The 21,650-nt window shown below is 43.6% G+C and overlaps 1 protein-coding gene across 6 annotated transcripts in view; it reads right to left on the bottom strand.

Annotated features, from left to right (window-relative positions):
• Positions 1 to 5,397: 5,397 nt before the first annotated feature.
• Positions 5,398 to 21,650, bottom strand: part of HEG1 (heart development protein with EGF like domains 1) — a 55,344-nt gene continuing 39,091 nt past the window's right edge. For 4 of the 6 annotated variants that reach the window (XM_071562065.1, XM_071562066.1, XM_071562067.1 and 1 more), the window contains exons 18-23: positions 20,939 to 21,073; positions 15,578 to 15,620; positions 15,438 to 15,475; positions 14,868 to 14,955; positions 13,240 to 13,414; positions 5,398 to 11,672 (exon numbers count right to left, since the gene is read on the bottom strand). In XM_071562065.1, the coding sequence (XP_071418166.1) occupies positions 11,523 to 11,672; positions 13,240 to 13,414; positions 14,868 to 14,955; positions 15,438 to 15,475; positions 15,578 to 15,620; positions 20,939 to 21,073 (629 nt within the window). In that variant the 3' untranslated portion in view covers positions 5,398 to 11,522. The remainder of the gene's footprint in view (positions 11,673 to 13,239; positions 13,415 to 14,867; positions 14,956 to 15,437; positions 15,476 to 15,577; positions 15,621 to 20,938; positions 21,074 to 21,650) is intronic. The other 2 variants (XR_011698393.1, XM_071562070.1) reach the window with 2 other exon arrangements.

Below are 21,650 nucleotides of genomic sequence, written 5' to 3'. Positions count from 1 at the left end.
ATCATTAATTAATCAAAATCTAGACATGCTGAATTGTGTATCTCCACTGACTTCTCAGCAGCTGCTGAAAGTACTAAGCAATCCTTTCACTGCCACACAATTGCTGCCCTCATAAATCCCCAAACAGAAGATAAGGTTTCTTACCTTTCAAAAGGCCCAACACCAGGCTGAGCAACACAGTGAGGAATACACAGCGCCTCATTGCTGCTTCTGTTGCTGCAGCTACTTGCTGCTAAACCTTAGAGAAAGTGCTTTTCTCCTCTGGCGTCAGCTCATTTAAGGTCCCAGCCACAGGTAGAGAGTTCAGCCCTGAGCTGACGTCATGGTGGCAAGTGGCAAATGATAGATTCAAGCTGTGTTGTATTTCCTCCTCAGGCTGGGAGGAGATTTCTGGCCCGGCAGTGTTCTTCCCTTAAGTCATAAATACTTGAGATCTGTTGGCACAAGGAAGTTACTGCTAAATAAGCTGCCATGGGAATTGTCAGCACACCAGCTATCCCCTGCCAGCTTTCCATACCAATACCTTCAGTGCAACTTAAATGAAGGTGCAGTATAATCTGTTCTTACAGTGGAAGAGGTGATCCCATGCCAATGCATGCTAATTATGCACTCAAAAAAGAGTACCTGGGATGCACATGCTCACTTCCCTTGCAATAGATTACCAGTACAGACAAGCTCCATGCCTCAGACTCCATTTATTTATTTCTTATAAGCAAAATCTTTTGCCAAAGCACTTCTTACTGCTTAACAGGGTAAAACAGAAAACACCTACACCTTTGACATCAAGGAAGCAGGGCTGCCCTTGGCCCTACTGGCAGTGATAATGGCTGTTTCATTTGCTGCCATCTTATATGTGTTGTGAGCTGACTAAAGTGGTGGGCCAAGAGAAGGAGGAGCAGGCAGGACAGCCTGCAGGTGTTTGTATCCAAGTGGCAGCATTCCTTTCTTGAGAGGAATTGTGTTCCTGCTGGGAAGACATTTGTAATCATGGATGGTCAGGCTGGAATAGTAAGCCTGCAGCAGATCTAGAAATGACAAATAACCCAGAAGGCCTCAAAGCAGCTAACACAGTTGTGATGCAGGGAAAAGAGGTTGTAGACTGAGACTTTTTGACATTGCATCCCAGGAAGCCTCTGAAAATTGCTAGATAGAGACCAAGATGGGAGAAAAGGTCTCTGTGGGCAGGATTTGGTTTTCCCAAACTGCCTTATTTTTAGCTGCCTCCCCTGCCCAAGTCCTCTAACTGAACAGTACATTTGTTCTGCTTTGTACTCCAGTAAAATGTACTGCTTGAGACCATTAGAAATTGGAAGGGCCACAGCACTTTCTAATTCCTCCTTTGCAGGCAAAGGTGTCATTTCTCTCCATTTGAAAGTCTGAGAGATCCTGTGTCCTGCCACAACTGAATGTAAAGTCTTTCTGTGAAATAAACAAAAGTTATCCCATCATTATCAGACATAGACAAGAAGGATGAGCAACTCATTCGTGTATCCCTGGCAAAGCCACATCTAATAGCTATGAAGCTGGTCTCCTCTGGCAACTCCACTGCCAGCAATGCTGACAGGTGATGAACACACTTCTGAATGCCAAGTAACAGCTCTGTGTGTTAAATGCCTCTCCCTTCATCTGCTTTTGTTTGATCTTCTGTTTTAAGAACAAGAAATGCAATCTTGGGTATTAATCACCTATATTGGAGGAGTGGCTTTCCTTGTATGTAGGAGAATGGGAAAGACCAGAAGTATTATGCAAGTCATTCCTGAGCTTAGGGTTGGCCTAAAATTTTACCTTGGACTGAACCAGGAAACACTGTTGGCTTACAGACAGCAAAAATGGTTGTGTACCTCTCTGCTGGTGCAGGGAACAAGCGGCCTCATCCCTCTGCGCTCTGTCATGTGATCCTGCTCAGGTGTGGAGATTGAAACATGGAATGCTTTGCATCCTCATTTGCCCCTCTGTCCCCGAAGCCCCTCCAGTGTAACCTGCTCCCCACTCCTACTTCCCACAGTGACATCCTGGCAGCACCTGTGCTTCCCTATGCCAGGCTGGGACAGGCCCCCAGACCCCTCAGGAGCCCCACACAGACTAGGGGCTCCCTCAGGAGCTGGTGCTGAGGGGGATGTGCTGGGCTGGAAGCAGCCCACGCTTGCTGTCAGGGAGCTGCGGGGCTGAGCACACTGGGGGTACCACGAGCAGCTGAGGCCCATCCTATTGTCCTCAGCTGGGAAGAGGGACTGGCCTGCCAGGATGGCCAGGGGCAGACCCAGCCCTGGGCTGTTATGGGAGTCCTACAGCCCCCGTCTCACTCTGGCTGCGCCTCCAGGCCATGTTGGATTCAGCTCCTGCCCCGCTGCTACTCCACCTCATGTCAGTCACCCAATCCCGCCCATTCAATTCCTTCAGACCCCTCCCTAAAACTCTACTTTGCCAGAGAGCTGACATAAAAAAAGGAAAGAAATGGTTGGGAAGTGTTTGTCACCAGTGTGCTGTACCTTCCTCCCTGTTTGACCAGCTTCTGGCCCAGGCCACCACCACTTTCCTGGAGTCAGGAAACATCCAAAGGGAACACTGAAAAACTAATCCCAAAGTGTCATTGCAATAACACATTTCAGTGCTGGGATGTCCCAGGCAGAGCCAACACCCCCAGACACCAGCCATCTTGGGGAGCCACAACTTGTGCTTCAGGTGGAAATGGGTGTGCAGAGGGTAACAAACCTGGCTGTGAAGGGTGTTTAGCAGAGCTGTATGCCACCCATCCTCCAGCGATGTCCATGTCCCACATCTAGACTCTTCAGTCATTGCAATACATCCAGATTTTCCAATGCTGCCTCAAGGTGCAGCTAGACTAACCCAGGTCTTAAAATCTCACTGTTAGCTGTGAAATGAGTGCATAGGACCAGAAGAACTTCTCAGGGCACTATTGAAAATAAAGTCAGGTCTTCAGGAGGTGTAAATGGTGCAGCTTTGCTGCCTATACTAGTGTCTACTGGTTGAGTGTGCAGTGTAAATATTAGAGCTGTTCTCTGAAGTAAATGCACATCAGGAGTTGGTGTGTTAGCCATATTTTCTGACTTTGCTTCCCTTCCTACCAGGTTTTTTATATTTAGTAAAATTACCATTTTGGCTGTGTGAATCATTTGCAATTCAAAAGGCACCAGTTCTTCCAGGAAATAATGCACTGAACAGACACACGTCTTCACATACCAGAACATTTTGTCTCTGCTTGCTGTTCCCTGTCCATTTTGTGACACACCAATGGTCACAACAGGGTCTCTCCAGGAAGAAGGGGAGTGACAGGCTGTATGTGCCCCATGGCCTGCCAGGGAGTGGGGAATTAGTAATAGAGATTTTGTGGCTTAGGAGAAGAGATGCAGAGAATTACCAAAACAGAACTTATGTCAGTGAAACATCAGCAGGTACAGATACTAATAAAATCACTAGGCACACATTTAGACAACAGATAATTGACTGGTAGTCCAGACAAACTCAACAGCCACAGCAGTTGTGATGTCCTGCAAGGAATTACATAGAAAACGTATTTGCAGAAATAACTGAATAACTTTCCAGAAGCCTTAAAACCAAAGTGTTATGTGTCAAAGCTCAGATATGACAGTCAAGAGCACTGAAAAAGTATTCTGGAATAAAAGACATGCTATGTTTAGTAACAAACACAGTAGTTTCTCTCTTGTCCATGCTTTTTTATGCCAGGAAAAAGAAGTATCAAAGGTAAAAGGCCTTATTTATCTATTAGAAAGTACACACTCCTGTTCAACCTCATTATGTAAGTTGCATGTAATCAAGGGGCAATCATGCTGTCAGAACACAGAGGTCAAAGTAGGAACAAGTAACTTTTACAGTTTCTCACATGTGTCAGCTCGATACTTTCTTCCCATGTATTTTTCAATCCTATTCCTTACTAGATGTCTATACATTTTGCTATCTCATGTAAATTTGGTTCATCCACTATGTATTACATACACAAGTAGAAATGTATGTTGTAATTAGCTAAAAGTTAAAAAACCCCTTCAGAAAGTCTAAATCAAAGTGCTATATATACAGATCCATGCATAATTACGGGAAGAAGATGCACTTTGACTTCTTTTTGGGTGGGTCCCAAGATGGTTGAGGGCACACATAGGTGCATTCAGTGGTTTCAGAGGCACGGGTGTGCAAATCTGAAGTGGGCAGGACTGTTAAATCATGTGCTTGCCCATAACTCCAAAGAACTTTTACCTAGTCCCATGGCAATGTTGTGACCCATCCTTTCTCACTTAATTTCCTTAAAAGATTACAATGTCACATAGAAAGCAGAATAACTTGCAATAGTCTTGGTAACAAAACTGAGGCACAGCTAACAGTCTCTTCTCTTGCAAATGAACAGAACTGCAAATTTCATTATATTTCTCTCCCCTTTATTTTTCCACCACAGTCTTACTATACAAGGAGCATTCGTATAACAAAATTCTGTACTGTATCACAGTAGAAAGCAGACAAGTTTCAGGATGTAACAGGGAGTATATTCTACACTCCCCATTGCTTTGTGAGTAGCACCCACTTCATCTGAGGCAGCTGTCTGCTGTGGAGTCTTGGGATACTACTGTCAAGAGTGAGAGACATCTTACCATGGGGTGAACTACTCTCTGTGAATGCTTGTCTCTTTTCATGGCTGCTGGAGGAGCCAGATGGTATGTTCAAACTGGCCACCTAATTTTTGATAGAACAGATGAATGCCACCTTAGTCCCACTGGACTGCTATCACAATGATGTTGTACTGGTCTAGAGCAATATAGGAAAAAATTGTCCCAGATGAACATACCTGCCATTGCTCCAGATGATCTTCCACATCATGCCTCTTCCTGAGTTGGACTTAGCGTTCATATGGATTCAAGGTGCCCTCCTTCTTCCTCTGAAGGACACTCAGCTGTATATTCTTCACAGACCCTGGCAGCACTTACTGAGCAGGACTGATCTCACTGTGGTCAGGTCCAGACCCTTGCTCTTGAAAACAGCCCTGCTGCCCCTGCCTCTCCTGAGGTTGTCCTCCCCTCCAACATGCACTCACACAAATAAACACACCACTTCATCAACTCCATCAGGATGAAAAATTAGTGGAAAAACTGAACTTAGACTGAGTTGCTCAGTGCTAGCAAAATAATTGTATCAGAAGACAACTTGTATTTCAGCTAAGCATGTTTGTTTGGCACAACTAACAGAACATACCTGTTTCCTCTTTGCTTTTCAGTTTAGTTATTCAATCAGAAAGCACCATCAGAAGAACAAAAACTGATAACATTTCTTATTTTCTTGATCAGTTTTCTAAATATAATTAAAACTACCTAAAAATTGCATATGTTTCTCTATACAGGCAAAGCTAAAGGCAATTAAAAAGCAGAGACATAGTAATATTCACTGTTTTATTGTATTCTTTTATAATACTGACTAGAACGCCAGATTTAATAATATTGGATGCAGGTATAAAAATAATCCAATCCTTAAAAATTATATTTTGCTACTACAGTACTGTATAATTAGTGGAGGCTGAAAAAATGATGCAACTTTAAATAATACTGGTTTGGAAAATGTCCTCAGAACCCCAGCGACTTGGAAGCAAACATTCAGAGATAAAGGGAAGGAATGGAACAGTGTCAAGAACATAAAGCAAGTTTACATTCAGGTTGATAAAAGAAGAACAAACAAATGCTGAAAATTTACTTTTTGACACAGAGGTTACAAAAGGTGAGCTTTACTACTGCAATTCTGAAACTTGTTCAAACAAAACATTATGATTTTACACACCAGATTTGACCTTCTGCCAGGAGAAAGTCCTGTAGAATTTAACAGGGTTTAAAGCATATTACTGAGTTTAACAGAATTTCCTTTGTAAGTAGTAAGTATTTATTCTGTTGTTTTGGTGGTTTTGGTGGTTTTTTCTTTCTTTAAAATAAACTCATCCTAGCAGATTTTATTGGAGACCTTTTATGTCAGGTGAATTCTATGTCACTGTTCAAGAGAAGTGATCAGTTTATTGTATTCCACAGGACTTTTCCATATAGGATTTTGCAGATCTGAGGGCTGCCTGCTGCAGTCATTAAGCCAAACAAGCTTCCCATCCCTTTTAGCATTTTACCAGAATAAAGACTGAGGGACTCAGCATTTAAATACCACTTTCAAGAAACATCAGACTCCCTCTCTACATGTTGCCTCATAAAGGATATTATGCACATGGAACACAGACTAGAAACAGAAGAGGTGTCATCCCACAACATATAACCTCACAGTACTGAAGCCACACTTTTGTAAATTAAGTGTATTCCTTTTTTTCTTTTCGTATTTCTTACCCCTTCATGCATCTCTTTCCTTCTTTTCAATTTCAGCAATTCAAGGGAAAGAACAAGTAGATACATATTGAAAAGGTCACACAGTCTTACAAGCACATAGCACATACCCCTTCTGAAACTAGGAGATCTTACTTAATTTCTAAACAGAATTAAGAGTGAACTGAAGAGTAGTTATGTGTGACTGCAGGAAGCATCTCTACATCCCTAGAAGATCTTACATGATAGGAGACAGGTTGGCTGACCAGTAAAACAAGTACACAAAATTCACATTCACTCTCTTCTCGAAAAGTGTCCCAGATCTTCAACTTGTTTTGCTCACCCTCACATAATACAGGTCTTGCTACAGTAATAAGTATACTTTTTTTAAAAAATAGATACAACACGGAAAGGTAGTAACAGTTTTACAGAAATAGGCACACAGAGCCATGGGAAAGCATGTACTACATGCAGGTGACCCTGGTGGTGGAATAATTCAGGCCTAAAAGAAAAGGTCATTACAGTCCATGGGAGAGTTACCCCAGTCATTATAATGGATGCTGGATTATATTCTTTGTGTGTAAAGAAGGGAGAACATTAGTTGGCATAGGAAGAGCATTTAACTAAAATGCATCTGTTCTTGTTCATTTAAGGAAGAAAACTGAAGATTAAAGACCATTATGGGGGAATGAAAAGTTCAGCTGTATTTGAAATGGATATGGCCATTGACCAGTACTAGAGATAAGTGTCAGGAAAGCACTTGGTGTATTTGCAGCAGTGTCCAAACTTGCTCTAGAGCTCACTCAGGTACCAGCAAATAACCTTTACAAGTATTGGCATGAACAATTCCACAATGACAAACACCTCTCTCTGTCATTTATTGCTATTTTTAAAGCCTTTTACTATTGCTCATTGTGGAGGCAGACACCTCTTAGAAGGCTGTTCACAGGGGATGACTCAGTGCATGACTGTGACAGGGGGACTTACCAGAAGGGCTGAAACAGCAATGAGATTCGTTGCTGTCGTGAAACCTAACGCCTTAAATGTGGTGCTAAAAGGGCATCAACCTGACCTGCTTTTTTCCACATAAAGCCCAGTTCACTGCTGTGTGGTTTCAACAGTACAGAAAGAGACACTGATTTTCCCAGTGCAACTGGGAGGGCTGGCCAGGGCAAAGGAGCAGTGCAAGGCCGGACACAGGAAGGCTGTATGTTAGAACGGCCTTTCAGATGATCCCTCCAATATGGTTTTTGCTGATCTGCTCACTGGAACTGCCCTTCCTATGCTGTGTCAGGGCTATTTCTGTGGGTGAGAGGCCCTTGTCAGTACAGCTGGCAGAGCACCGTAGCAGCAAATACATGCTTCTCACAACTTTTCCTGTCAAGCAACAGAATTAGCATTTTTTCCAAAATTAATTGAAAATACACCCACACAACTGCCCACGGGCCCTTGCTTACTACTCCCCTATCTCGCCACAGCAGACAGGACCAATAGCAGATTTATGTGCAGTGTTGGTGTAGGTTTTCTTCCTTTCCCTTCATCTGGCTGAACCACTTGCATCCTCCTTACAAAAAACATGCCACCTCACTCTTATCCTCTTGGATAGTGGAGAGCAATGCCCCTTCACAAAAACATCCAGTGTGCTCAAACTTTGCAGCTTGGGGTAGCTAGAAGTAATCTAAATAGTCTGAGAAATAAGCTGCATTTATTTAGACATCCTATGGGGAGTTAGGTAGTGTACAGAGAAAAACCCATGTTTGAAAGTGGGCTTGATGGCACAAAAACAACCTTCTTATTCCCAACAAGAGCAACAAGCCCCACTCCACTGCCAGAAGGTGTTTAGTTTATATGGCAGACAGGCAAAGAGGGTCCCGGTAGCAGCTTTACACAGAGACAAGCTGCACTGAAACAAGCCACACCCCTGCTGTGGCTGGGCGAGCCCATACTGCTGGGGTGTGGCAGTAAACAGTTGCAGTAAAATATCATAAACTGTGACAAAACACGGTCTCCTGCACCCACCCCTTCCGTCCTAGTGGAGTTGGGAGTGAGCTGGCACTTGGCTGAAGACAGAAACACCACAGCACAGGTTGCAGCTGGGCTGGTAGAGACCCAGGAGCTGAATCACCCCAGGCTGCATCTATCACCTTCACAAAAACTTCCTGGATTACAGGGTGGGAAAGTACCTGCAATCATCTGGCTTCTGACTCCTCCTGCCCAAACCCTCTCTTGCCTGCTGAGCAGGGCCTCACAGGACACCCAGAGAAGGTGTGGCAGGTCAGGAGAGACCCTTTCCCTCCTCCTGTGGACTGTGCATTGGCTCTGTGACTCCTTTCTTAAAGTAACTAAAGAAAGGCTGATTATGGATCAGATAGGCATGAAGTTCCACACATTGTCACCTTAAGTTCATGCAAGTGCAAAGGATACTGCCCTAGGCATCCATGAAGCTCTGTTTTTCTGCAAGCCCACACTGCTGTTTCTTCATAGTAGATAAGAGGCATAAAAAGACTGCATTTGTGTGCTATGGCTGGTGCACCAAACTGTGTCTTCTAAAGCACATCTGTGGTGCCTTTCCTGTTTTGAGAAAACACAAGCAACTGTGAGCAGAGACCAGAAACCTCTCAGCCAACACAGCTAAAAACTGCCTGGTGCTATCTCCACTTCCTTTGGGTACCTGGTACTCACTTTTGACAGGGAACACTACAGCCTTTGAAGTGCTGGGAAAGGATCCTAGGAATTCACACCATCTTTAGGATGCAAGTACCTGCTCCCTGACAGAGGGCTCCTCATAACCCCAGGGCTGCCTCCAGTGAGCATTTGAACTGTTGCCCTTACTTGAGATTAGGCACTTTGGGAGACACATCCCATGATCCTTAGTGCTTCAGAGAGCTGAGCTACCTTATGAGCATAATTATAGGCACTGTGTCTTTTAAAGCATGGTAGGGGAGAAGGGAATATCAGCAAATGAACACACTACAGAGATGGTGGGTTAATAGCTAAGGAATTGTGCCATTTGTTACCCTCATACAAGCAGCCACCTCAAATTAAAAGCATAGTCACATTCAAGAGAAGGATCCGCATCTGGACCCTGTATCTGGACAGGGTTTAGGTGACTCAGATTAACAGTGCAGTAAAGATAAGCGGTAAATACACTTCATTATATTTTCTGTGTGGGGGTTGGGACAATCCCAAGCACAGGTACAGGCTGACAGACAATGGATTGGAAGTAGCCCTGAGGAGAAGGGATTGGCATGTTGGTTGATGAGAAGCGTGACATGACCCAGCAATTTGTGCTCACAGCCTAGAAAGCCAGTGGTGTCCTGTGCTGCATCAAAAGCAGTGTGGGCAGCAGGTCAAGGGAAGTGATTCTCCCTCTACTTTGCTCTCGTGATAACCCACCCAGAGTGCTCCTTTCAGCTCCAAGGGGCCCCAACAGAAGAAGCAACAAATCAAGAGGAGGCTACAAAGATGGTCAGAGGGCTGGAGCACCTCTCCTGTGAAGACAGTCTGAGTGAGTTTGTGTTGCTCAGCCTGGAGAAGAGAAAGCTTTGGAGAGACCCTGGAGTAGCCTTCCAGTACCTAAAGGAGACCTAGAGAAAAGTTAGAGAGGGACTTTTCACAAGGACATGTAGTGATAGGGCAAGGGGGAATGATTTTAAACTGAACAAGGTAGATTTGTATTAGTTATAAGGAAGAACCTTATAACTAATATAAACCACCATGAGAGAGGTGAGGCACTGGAACAGGTTGCCCAGAGAAGTTACCCCATTCCTGCAAGTGTTCAAGGCCAGCCTGGATGGGACTTTGAACAATCTGGTCCTTTCCAACCCAAAATATTCCAGGGTCCTATAATTAGTAACATCTCTTTCAATACACAGGTCAGAATATAGTCCATGAGCTTTCAGTCTGATCTTTGACAAGAAATGTAATTCTTCTTACATTCTTCAGCTTTGGCTAATATGAATTAACATACCTGGGTGAGGAAACACACCTGGTCTGAGTCACTTGAAACTAGGATGGAAGAAAGAAAAACACTTCAACCTAAGTGATCTTTGCTATGCTAGGATTGCAATCATCATGGTTTTTTCTCTCTTAAATTAAATTGACTGCAATGAGCCTTATTTTCCAATGTACTGAAAGGCTCCACAGCTCCTTGCGAAAGGCAAGGTGAACTGTGGAGGTTTGAGAACACTATGTTCCATTTTCAGTGCCCAGAATTCATCTTCCTCTGCCCAGCCAAGGCTGCAGCATTATTGCTTCTTCACAGATTCCTCATAAAGAGCATTCTGAATGCACAGCTCATCTTTTTCTTCCCTGTGAACAATTGTTTAGTATTATATTGCTGATTCTACAGCAATTTAAATCCCTGCAGAGAAACAGAACCCTGAAGGATCCTATATGGAAGTGCCATGATGGTATGTAGTGGCATCACTTCTGAACAACACAAGCTGACAAAACAACAACATACTTGTACTCTTCCCTATATATAGATTTTCAAAGAAGCACATAGGAACAACTGTGCCTTTTTTCAGTCAAAATTGCAGTGGTATGATTAACTCTCCCACCCTTTTTGGAGATAATCAATCCATGAATTCAGACAATATTGCAGGACACTGGGCTTCAGCAAGGACCCAGCCACCTGGAGAACTTCTACCAGTAAGAAGGTGAGGGCCAAAAGACAAGCCAGCTTTCCCGTCGTACATGAAGCAGATAGCAATGCAGCATTGTAAAAGGGAGTGGACAAACTTGTCCTACCAAATGCAGCTGAACACTGAATCTTTGCATGAAGGCTGGCTAAGAAGACAAGCACAGTCAACACTGAACAAGATCTGTAAACAAAACACTCCCTTAGTGGTATTCAATGTTGAGTGCTGGGCAGTTCATCTGCCTGTACTGATCCATGCTTGCCATACAGTGTGAAGAGTGAAGATAGAGCACAGAACAAATATGGAGTACATGTGTTAGCTTCCATCTGGGTCTTTTAGTGATGTGCACCTTGAGCCATTCCCTCCTCTTCCTCCTCCTCCTCCTCTCTGCTGCTCACCAAATGTAACCATCCCCCAGGGCAGCAATGCTTGGCATGAAGTTCAAAGTCCTTCCTGTTAAATGGGAAGAGTAAGATTGATGTGGCCTGAACTACCTAGGAGACAGATTGTACCTGGGTATCAAGGGCCACAAAACTGTGTCAATCTTCCACTCCCCCTCCACTCTCTGCTAAAAATAGTCTCTTCTTCTGGTTTCGTCACTAATGAAGGATGGATTGTATTGTCCAGGGTAGATGCATGAATGTCGGGATCCAGGCAAACCAGTGTAGGGAGGATAAAGTCCGTTTCTTTCCAGTTCAGGATTTCTCAGTCCAGTTGGCTGTATTATCAAAAAAAATTAAATAAAAAGGGTCTTATTCTCACACTCAAATCCTCCTTCAGGCACAGCTTTACCACCTTTCCCAGAAGTTATTTCAGTAGCTAGAAGGAACTATGTGATTGCTAACGATCTCTACAACCTACAATGATTTTTACTGTGGGAATTATGTATTGCTTGAAGGGATTATTCTGATGAAGTCTGATTTTGACATCTGGCCAATGAACAGACCTGAAGTTTACCTGACTCCAACAAGTGCAGTTAAAGTACACAGTTAATTTTTAATCCAAAAGAATTCTACTGATGAGCTCAGGAATCGAAACCATGCTCACAAAAAGGATACTGTGCCACAGCCATCCTTAAAGGAAACAATTCTACAAAATCAAAGTTAGTCTCCTGCTCTGAGTATTACCTGGGAGCACTTCTCTCCCCATTAATGATAGGTGCCTCCTCTCACAATACATATCATTTGAATTATGTGTCAAATACAAAATGATCTAACCTTCCTTTCTCTTCCTTTCTCTTAATTAAGTAAAACAACTGGAGACACTTGGTTGAGGAACATTTATGTCTAAGACCAAGACCGTATGTATAGTCCTTTCACCCAGTGAATAACATCAAGCCACTTAGTTTGATCTGTTACGGGACAGACCAACGCAAAGTTCTCATCACCTACCGCTTGCTAAAAAGTTCCCCTTTCTACTTGCCAGCATAATAACTGTCTTAGAAAAAAAGTTTAGAAAATGCATGTTCATTTCTGAATGCCTCATTCTTAGTGGAAGCACGAAGGAGAATTATTTTCCTTCATGATGCATAACCCAGTAAACTTGCTTACTGAGAAACTTCAAATACAAGCCAGGGAAAAAAATAATGTTCCTTGTTCTCTGCTCTGGAAAGCAGGGAGTCCAGAGTGTGTGATTTGGGTGAAATCCTGCAACCTTCACTCGCGTGAATAACCCACACACACCTTAAGTACATGTTGCTGTAGTAAGTGGCAAATGATACACCAGCATCACAGGTCTGGATACAGACATTAGCAGATGGTACCAACCATGACAGCAAGTCCTGTGCTTGTGTCTTTCTGTGCCCTACACAGCCTATTACTCCTTGTTCCCTCAGAGCTGATGGCATGATCCATATGTGCCCTGGAGAGGGAAGGAATAGAAGAAAAGAGAGGTCCTTAGTGACCAGAATCTTCCCATTCTGGGGAAGCTTCCCAGACAGGAGTCTCAACCTTCCACATCATTAGTGCACAAAAACCTACAAGGAACCCTAGCAGTCTATCCAAAACCTTTAAGTGTTCTTCTCCATTCTAGGATTGGACTTTTGGGGCATTTTAGCAAAATGTTCCTAGACATTTCCCTAACATTCTTCCTATTGACATCTCTTTGTGATATTCCTCACAGATAATAGCTAGAGTCCACAGGACTCCTGATGCCTTGCTGTCTATGGAAAACATTTGCTTTGCCCTTTTACATTGAAGGAAAAGGATCTGTACTTCCAAAAATAAAGGAATATCTCTTTCCTGTATCAGGCACAAAGGGTTAATAGTTAAGCTATGGATAGCTACCGAATAATACACATCTGTCATCTGCAAAAGGTTCTTGGTGCTTCCATTCTCCTGCATCTCGATGGTCTCTCTGCCCCACTCCTGTGCCCGGGGATTCTTCGGATATTCAGCATAAGGTGACATCTGGAAATCCCCACTCTTGAAAATCAGTTTACTTATGTCATTTTTATTCTTCCTGTTTATAAAAGAATGAGGGAAAGTGAAAACATGAAACTTATCCACTTCTGGCATGTCCACTCAGGAGAAATCATTACTTCATGTTATGAAACTTAATTGGGAACAAAAATCACCTCAGAAGGACTTTAGACCCATCTTCTGCTCTGAAGCCAAGTCAGATATGAAGTCAGACCATGCTACTCAGGGTATTATATGGTGGGATTTGAAATCTCCAAAAGATGGAGAAGGCAAACCCTCTGAGCAATCTGTTCCACTGTCTTATTGTCCTCTCGGTGAAAGAATTTCCCCCTACATTGTTTGAACTTCTCCTGTTCTAGCTTATGCTCACTGTCTCTTAAAAATGTGTGTGTTCATCTGCGCAAATTAAAAAATCATGGAAATCGAGGTAGAAAAACATATGGGAGCCACCATGCTATTTAAGTCTCCAAGTGGATAACTATAGCAATTATAGGCACTGTGTTAATTCCTAAGAAAGAAGACCTGCAAGGAGCCTGCCTGAATTACACCAAATGCCCCTACATGACTACATGTTGTGTGAGTGGACTTTGGTGACACTTCCAGTTCAAAGCAGAGTACCCTCTGGGAAGTCACATAATTTGTCAAAGGCCAAGACTCATGAGAAGATCTGTCCATCCCTGCAGAGATCTGCATTCTGGGGCCTGGAGTTCTACTGGCCATCCTACATCCTGGCTGGGGCTTGCTGGTCCCCCTGGCTCAAAACACAGGGTAACAGGGGAACACCACTGTGCCAACCAAACCACTGCCACGTCTGTATTACCAATAAATCCAGCTGTCAGCTTTATCAGAGAGCTTTCAAATCCTAAGTTTGGGAAGTGGAATTGCAGGAAGAGTGTGTTACTGCAAGGTATCCCCTTTCAGAATACATAAATCACAAAGCAGAGCTTCCTCAGCACATCTTGCCTCTAGTCTGAAGCTACGTGCTGGTATGGGCACTACATGTGTGTGCGTGTGTGCACCGCTGAGAGGGAGAGACACACAGACTAAGAGCACAGGCAGGATTTGTTCATAAAGGAAAATGAAAATAGCCTCAAATACACCCAAACAGCACTTGAACAATGGCAAGTAACCTCTCCTGTTGCTCAAACTTCTCCTTTCTACTTAGCTTGCATTTTTGGAGACTGCTTCCTGGCTTCAGAGCCTTAAAGCTCTGAGTGGGAAGGACTCCTTTGCCTCTCCAACATTACAGGACACAATTTCCAAGTGTACCTTTAAGAGATAAGCAGTTCAGTTGTTTAGCCTGGCTGCTGGAAGGTATGCCTCAAATGAAAGCACAATGTCATACCTCAGCATCTCTGATTAACCCACTTGCTTAGCTATCCTATGTTTTCACCTATGTTTTGGTCCTTCAGAGTTCACACATGGAGTAGTAAGTGTGGGGTAACCCATTGAGAGGATACAATGGATGAGTTGGGCCTGACAGCGATACCTACCGGCAGCAGGTGACGATCAGTGCTATGCCCATGATAAGCAGAAGTCCCCCTCCTGCAGCCGCAATCACCACAGTGATAAGCTGATATGCTACAGACGGGAAAGACAGAGACTCCCTTAGGAACAGTGGTGTGGTTTTAAATACTAAGGTCAACATATCCACAGACCTCATGCAAAGGGATTAACTGTTTATTTCCCATCTTCCTTCCCTCTGTAATTTCAAGCAAAATAGATGGTGTCGGGGACCTCCTGCCAAAAGAGGAACAAGTTCATTTCCCTAGGGGATGGATTCCCTTCACTGACAGATCAGAGTATCTTGCTTCAATAGTGCCCACTATATGTGCAATCATGACAGAGTATCTAGGGAAGGGACATCTCCTTTTCTTATGAGATAGCATTAATTCAGCTTTGTCAAATAAGGTCAACAAAATAACTTCCAACAGAAAAGTAAAAAAGAAAAAACACTGACAAGTAGTGTGTATCTACTGCATTTAGACAGAGTAATTTGCAATTATTTATTTCAAATCTCCCATTTCTGACACTATGGAAAATAACCAAAATTTGGTACTCACGGTTTCCGCAGTTGAAGCCACCCAAGCCAAATGGACAGCTGGGAACAGAAAACAACAGGGAGTTTCAGCGGCTTAGTTGTGCTGACAGATCACCAAAGCAAGGATAGTGGGGCAGGAGGAGGGCAGAAGAGTCACCATACCTCACACAGGTCTGATTTTCCAGCTTATATCCATCTTCACACGCTAAAAAGAGAGAGAAGAGCTATGAGCACCACACAGTGGTGCGGGGAGGCATTTTCCATCGCCGCTTCCCACGGCAGCCTCACCCCAACCCCCCTGGGGGCCCGACAGCAGCCCGGCTGTGCAGCAGGAATGCGATGCACTTTGATGGGATGCAGTATGTGCTCTGCAAAACACCACACCGTGTATTTAACTCCACCTCCCGCTGGCTTCAACAGGACCATTTCAGGGTTTCCAGGTACAGCCAGCTCGGAGCCTGGCACAGGGCGGGCTCGTGATGTAATTCCCAGCAGAACCTCTTCTTGACCAAATGAAAACTTACTGCTTCCCACAAAACAGCAGTGTAAAAAACCTGCAAGTGCCTCCTGCTTTTGTTTTGAAACCTCATTTGAACAGTGCTACTTTAGCATTGGGCACGTTATTAATTACTTTTAAACGTTAGTATTGCAATAAAAAGTCGTGCAAACACAGTCAGGGTAACCCCAAGTGGTATGCTAATGTTTTTTCTTCTGTCATCTTCTTTTCTGATCTTTTCAATTTTCAGCTAAATCGAATTTTGAGATATCATATTTTACTGTCCAATAGAAATTTATTAGGTTTAAATAACCCAGAAAACTGCTACATGCAAAATGTTGATGAAAAAGAGAAACCATCACTTTAAAATAAAATAAATTCTGTGCTTATGGACAGCTATCCCATCCCCTGAATTATCTGAGGAAATTATACTACCCTGCTGATGAACAGGAAAGGAGATGATACATTGGACATACAAAGATCATTGCTTTTCTCAGCAATAGTGCCACCAGAGCTCTTGTAGATCTGCTGCCTTTTGCAGAGGCAGCAAAGGCGGTCACTCAAAGACCTGAGCAGGAGTGACACAGATAGAGTTGGTTTGGACAGAGGGACAAGCCAGGGCCAGCACATGCAGCAGCCCTTGGAGGTCTGCAAGACATCACCCAGAGTGGAAAACCCCTGCAGCACACTCCACAGGGAATTGTTAAGTGAAAACAAAAATGCTCATGGATTTTTTTTTCACCCTCAAACATTATATGCTTAAAAGTGGTGAAGCAGCAGCTCTCAAGCCCTCTTCCCTCTGTCTTGCTCTCTAACTGTAGGGACAACCTGTAGACAAAAGTTCAGGCACTCTAACACCAACAAGCAGGGAGAAGAGGAGGCTTCCAGCATAGGTCCCAGACAAGCTGCAGCAAAGCTCTCACACCCTCCTCTCCTGCTCCCAGCACACTGGATGCCTTTTCTCTTTGGAACAGCCAGCAACTGTATTGACAAAAACCCTTAGGTCAGGAGGGGAGGAAGGGAGAAAAGGACAAATGTGGAATGTTGTCCACTAAAATGGGTTGGTAAAATCATAGTAAACCAAGAGGGTTAACTAGGATTCTGGCTGGATTCAGAAGTTTATGGCTCTTCCAGCACCAGTAACAAGAGATACTGATGCCAGTAGGGAGCAATGTGACTGTGACCTCCCTCTTGTTAATACAGGTCACAGAACTTCCCTAGATTTAATTCCAGTTTCAAATCAAATAGTTGAACTGGAGCTACATTTTAGAGAAACATCCAAGACTGATTTTAGTATTTTCAGTGATGGACAATCAACCACAATCCTGGGTCAAATGTTCACAAAGTTAATTTTCCCAGCCATTAAAAACATTCACCTTCTTTCTGGTCTGAATTATCACAGTGTCAAATTCCAGACTTTGGATGTTTACTTACTAGATTGGAAAAGGTTACATGATCCCATTTCTTCTCACCACCAAATCACTCCTTTACCTTTAATAAAGCCAAAGGCACTCAGACCTTTGAGTCTCCCTAATTATTGCAGCTTTTCTGTGAAGGCTCACAGATTCTCTTTGAACCTTTTGATTTCTCGTTCCCAGAAATAGATGTCACAAGCCCAGGGATAACAAAATTTACCATCTTCTTCTTGCCCATGACCCCCTAAATGCACTCGGGCATCAAGATAGCCTTGCAAGCCTTGCAAGCCAGAGCTGGGAATCTCTTCTTTACCTGCCAGGCCCCCTTTTCAGCTCCTCCCAAGTCTCTGCTTTACAGGAGATGCAACACACAGTGTGCCTGGCACTCTGCTCTTGGATGCTTGGCCTTGCTTGTGGCAGTACTGAAAAACTTTTTGTCCATGTACCATTTACTAAGTATCCCATGTCTCTCAGCCATTTTCCCTGCAGGATGTGTGGACGTAGATGAATGATGCCCTCACATCATGAATATTGCAGCTGCAGACACAGACTTGCTATAGCCACTGGTACAAACCATGACATCCATGATACCTGGTCTTGTATATCTTTCTTTGCCTTATATAGCCTCATTACCCTTTAGTACCTCTCTCATTCCATTTATTTTGCCAGAGCTGGGAACTGGGAGGGTGAAACTCATTACACCGTCTCTCTGCTGCATCTCATTGTGACACTTTTTGCACTGGATATATTTTTCTTTCTCTAGGATTGTTTCTTTGAAGTGAAGGAAGAGATTAGAGGTAACTGGGCAAGAATGAAGAGCCTCAGCCAACAAACAGCCAGGGCAAGGGTAGTAAGTCCCAAAGGATCCTTGCCTGGCTCATACATAACACTGAGGCATTAGCAAAAGGAGACTGGATGGGTTGCTCCTTTCACTTGCTAACAAAAGCAGACATAAAATATTATGGAGTGAATGTTCTACCAAAGTGAACCACAGGATCAGCCAATAAAAAAATCTGCGGTGGAAGGGAGGGAACTCACTGGAGTTGCCGTCTTTAATGAGTGCAGCAGCTCTAGCTCATGGCTTGAGTGTTGGGACAGCCTGCAGGAGCAGGCAGGCAGATGCTGGAGCCCACCCTAACCTCAGCCCTAGCCCAGTAACATGTGCGGGGCACATACACCTTGAGCAGTCTCAAAGCTGTGCCTTGGGCAGGAGCAACCTTGGGACCTCACTGGCACACAGCTCTCAGCCCAGAAGGTTATAGAGCAAAGAGGAAAAGCAAGATCCTGAATATGCATTTCTCTGTCTCTCTTAAAAACTTGGTACTTATGTCTTTTCCTCTCCTCACCCTGCCTTTTCCTGCCACTTTGCTTTCTCCTTTGGCATCTTTCCTGCTCCTTTGAACATGTTCCCAGGAGAGCTTTTGCTGTCACACTGATTTGGCAGGCTTTCAAACATAAGCAGGGAACAGAGGAAAGGCCTCAGTGTCAGGGGCCAACCAAAGATAGCCAGTTGTGCTCTTCAGGATTCTTTGCCTTCCCAAAAGACACTCAGGGTCTCTTTGGAAACCTGCTTTGCTGCTCCTTGCTTCATTCCAGAAACACTTTGCACTAGTAAAAATAGCATGCCCTTGAAAAGTTGGCACACCAGGTTTGTTGCTCTGTTACTGAAATAGCCCTGAAGATACTGAGAAGGTTGAAAATCAGCAACGACCCAGAGACAACTCAACTGCACACCAAGAGGTACAACAGCCAACATGTTGAAACTGCTGTGGCTCAGAAACCCAACCTTTCCTTGGTCCAGGGGGATGCTATTCAAGCATAACCCAGAGGACAGACACTGCAAGGCAGAACAGAACAAAACCTGGGAGTTGGGGCAGCCAATTCCCCCTGCCCTAGAAGCTCTCCCAGCCACACTTGCCTTCCCACAGAGAGACCGGACAGGGCAGCACAATAGCCATTTCCCTCTTTGCAAATATTATAATTGGAGTTACCACACCACATTTTCATGACCCACAATGAGGGTCGGATGCTCACAAGACCTCAGTTCCTGTTTAGGTACTAGAATGGCAGACATTTTCAAAGAGGCTGGCATATTGTATGCTATATTTATCAGCAAAATGGCCCTAAATATCCAATGAGGGCCATAGCTTGACTTCTGGAAAAAGCCTTTAAAACACCTAACCTCCTGGCTTACCCAGATGGGAACAAGTGATACTGAAAATGTAGTACCTTGCAGGAGTGTGGCACCATGCAGGCTGTACTATCCTCATGCCTCTGCACTACAGCCTAAATCCCACATCAACCCTGTCACTCAGACACTCCCAAGCTGGTCAGCAAGATGTTTCCTACTGACGATGTGAGCAGAATGGGGAACTGAGGCCTCACTGAGTGCAGGCAGGCTTTTGGTATTTTCCATAGCAAACAAGATCTGTAAGTAGGGAGTAACCACATGTACAAGAAGTTAGATCTCTTAGCCCTCTGCAACCATCACATCCAAGTGCCTCACAGCCTTTCAGGTTCATCTTCACAACACTGCTTGGGAGGAGACATGAACAAGATAAATGGAGTAACCTTCCCTCGGTCCCCACTGCCTGTGACGGAGCAATTTCAGCTCAGCTCTCCACTCACAACATATGCCCTTCACTGACTCTCTAGGGTCGATAGAAATGGTCACTATTTCCTGACAGAAATCCTTCCTCCAACACACACGATGAAGAGAAGGAAGGAAAACACAAAGGGAAAGGTTTTGCCTGGAGCCACAGAGTGGAGGAGAGGCAGGATCATGACCTGGGACACAGAGATGCCCATCTCCAAGTTGTCTATCCCAGAGTCTGAAGCACATGAGTTATTTCCAGGGTCATTTTTCTCACACTCTGATCAGATTTGGAATCGACAAAACATTTCCTCCTATTCCAACACTAACACAACAGACAGTGTCAGAAGCAATATATAACCATTACTGTAATTCCAATTGATATGTCATCAGAAAACTGCATTTCTTAAGCCCCACAACAGCCACTGAAATCAGAAAATGGACACCCCAATCCTAGAGAAGTAATTTTGACCACTGGCATGCAAAGACCTTGTTTAAAATGCACCAAAACCAGATTTTTTGATCGGAGGAGTAGCTATAAATAATGTAACCTTTAAGCTTAAAATTTCCATTAGGAACCCAGTAGAAAAATAAATTCGTAATAATTTTCAGATACAAATTTTTAAATTATTGGTGATGTATTAATATAAGCTTGTGAGTTCAAAGCACTTCCCCTAAGTTCACTGAGAGTTCAGACAAAATCAAAAGAGGCAGAGACGTCATCTCTGCTCTGTGCCACTGAACTAGAGCCCAAAGCAGCCAGGCCCCTTTCTCCCTCTCCTCAATCACTGTGACTCACAGCATGCTCCAGAAAAGGATAATATTATTCCTAGAGAGAGACTGTATCTTGAGTGTCTGCTGAAATGCCCCTTAACTAAACAAAAGAAACTTGAGCTGTTAATATTTATTCATAATATTGAGCTTCTTGCATGCACAGGGCTACACACATGCACTCATTTCTACTGGAAAAAAGAGTTTAAGCAAAATTCAGGGAAAATACACCACATAAAAAGCAATACCTCTGCAGGAGTGGTCCATTTTGTTGTATTTGAAGTACCCACTTTTGCACTGACAGAGTGCAATTCCGTCGAAATCGGTGCATTCTGAAGTTTCCTTGTCACATTCAGGGTCTTTCTGTCTGCACAAGCTGCCAGCTGTTGGGAAGAGGTGGCTGACATCAGCACGGTCCTCTCCGAACCAACCATTATGCACACTTTCTTTCCCCAGGCACCACATTCAGCTCATATGCTGCTTTAAAATTCTTTTTTTTTCTTTTAATAATTTGTTCCATTAGGAGACGGGGAACACTACCCCATGTCACTATTTCTTGTGCATAATAAATGTTTCAGCTCAGCTTCAGGGGAAATGAAAATGAAAAATTTTGTTTGGCTGAAGCTGAAACACGTTCACCCCCTGAGACAGTTCAAAATATCAGTTTTTAAGTTTATATCGAGCAAAGCATTTTGCTCAGCCCAAACCAATTTTTTTCCGTTTCAATATTAAGCACTGGATTTTTTTCATTTTTCAAATAAAGAATTTATCCTTTCATTTACATTACTTTGAAGCAGTGTTTTACTTTAGAAAGTCAGATTTGTTATAATGAACATTCAGCAAAACTGTGGATAAATGATGGAAATTTTGTCATCCAATTTACATTTTTTCCTGGGAGGTCAGACTAAATGGAATGAATAAATATTCGTGAGAAATACTATTTTATGGAAAATATCTCAC

This window comes from Pithys albifrons, chromosome 8 (assembly GCF_047495875.1).
Source record: "Pithys albifrons albifrons isolate INPA30051 chromosome 8, PitAlb_v1, whole genome shotgun sequence".
In the NCBI taxonomy this organism is placed as follows: Eukaryota; Metazoa; Chordata; class Aves; order Passeriformes; family Thamnophilidae; genus Pithys; species Pithys albifrons.
This window is presented reverse-complemented; position numbering and strand designations above follow the sequence as displayed.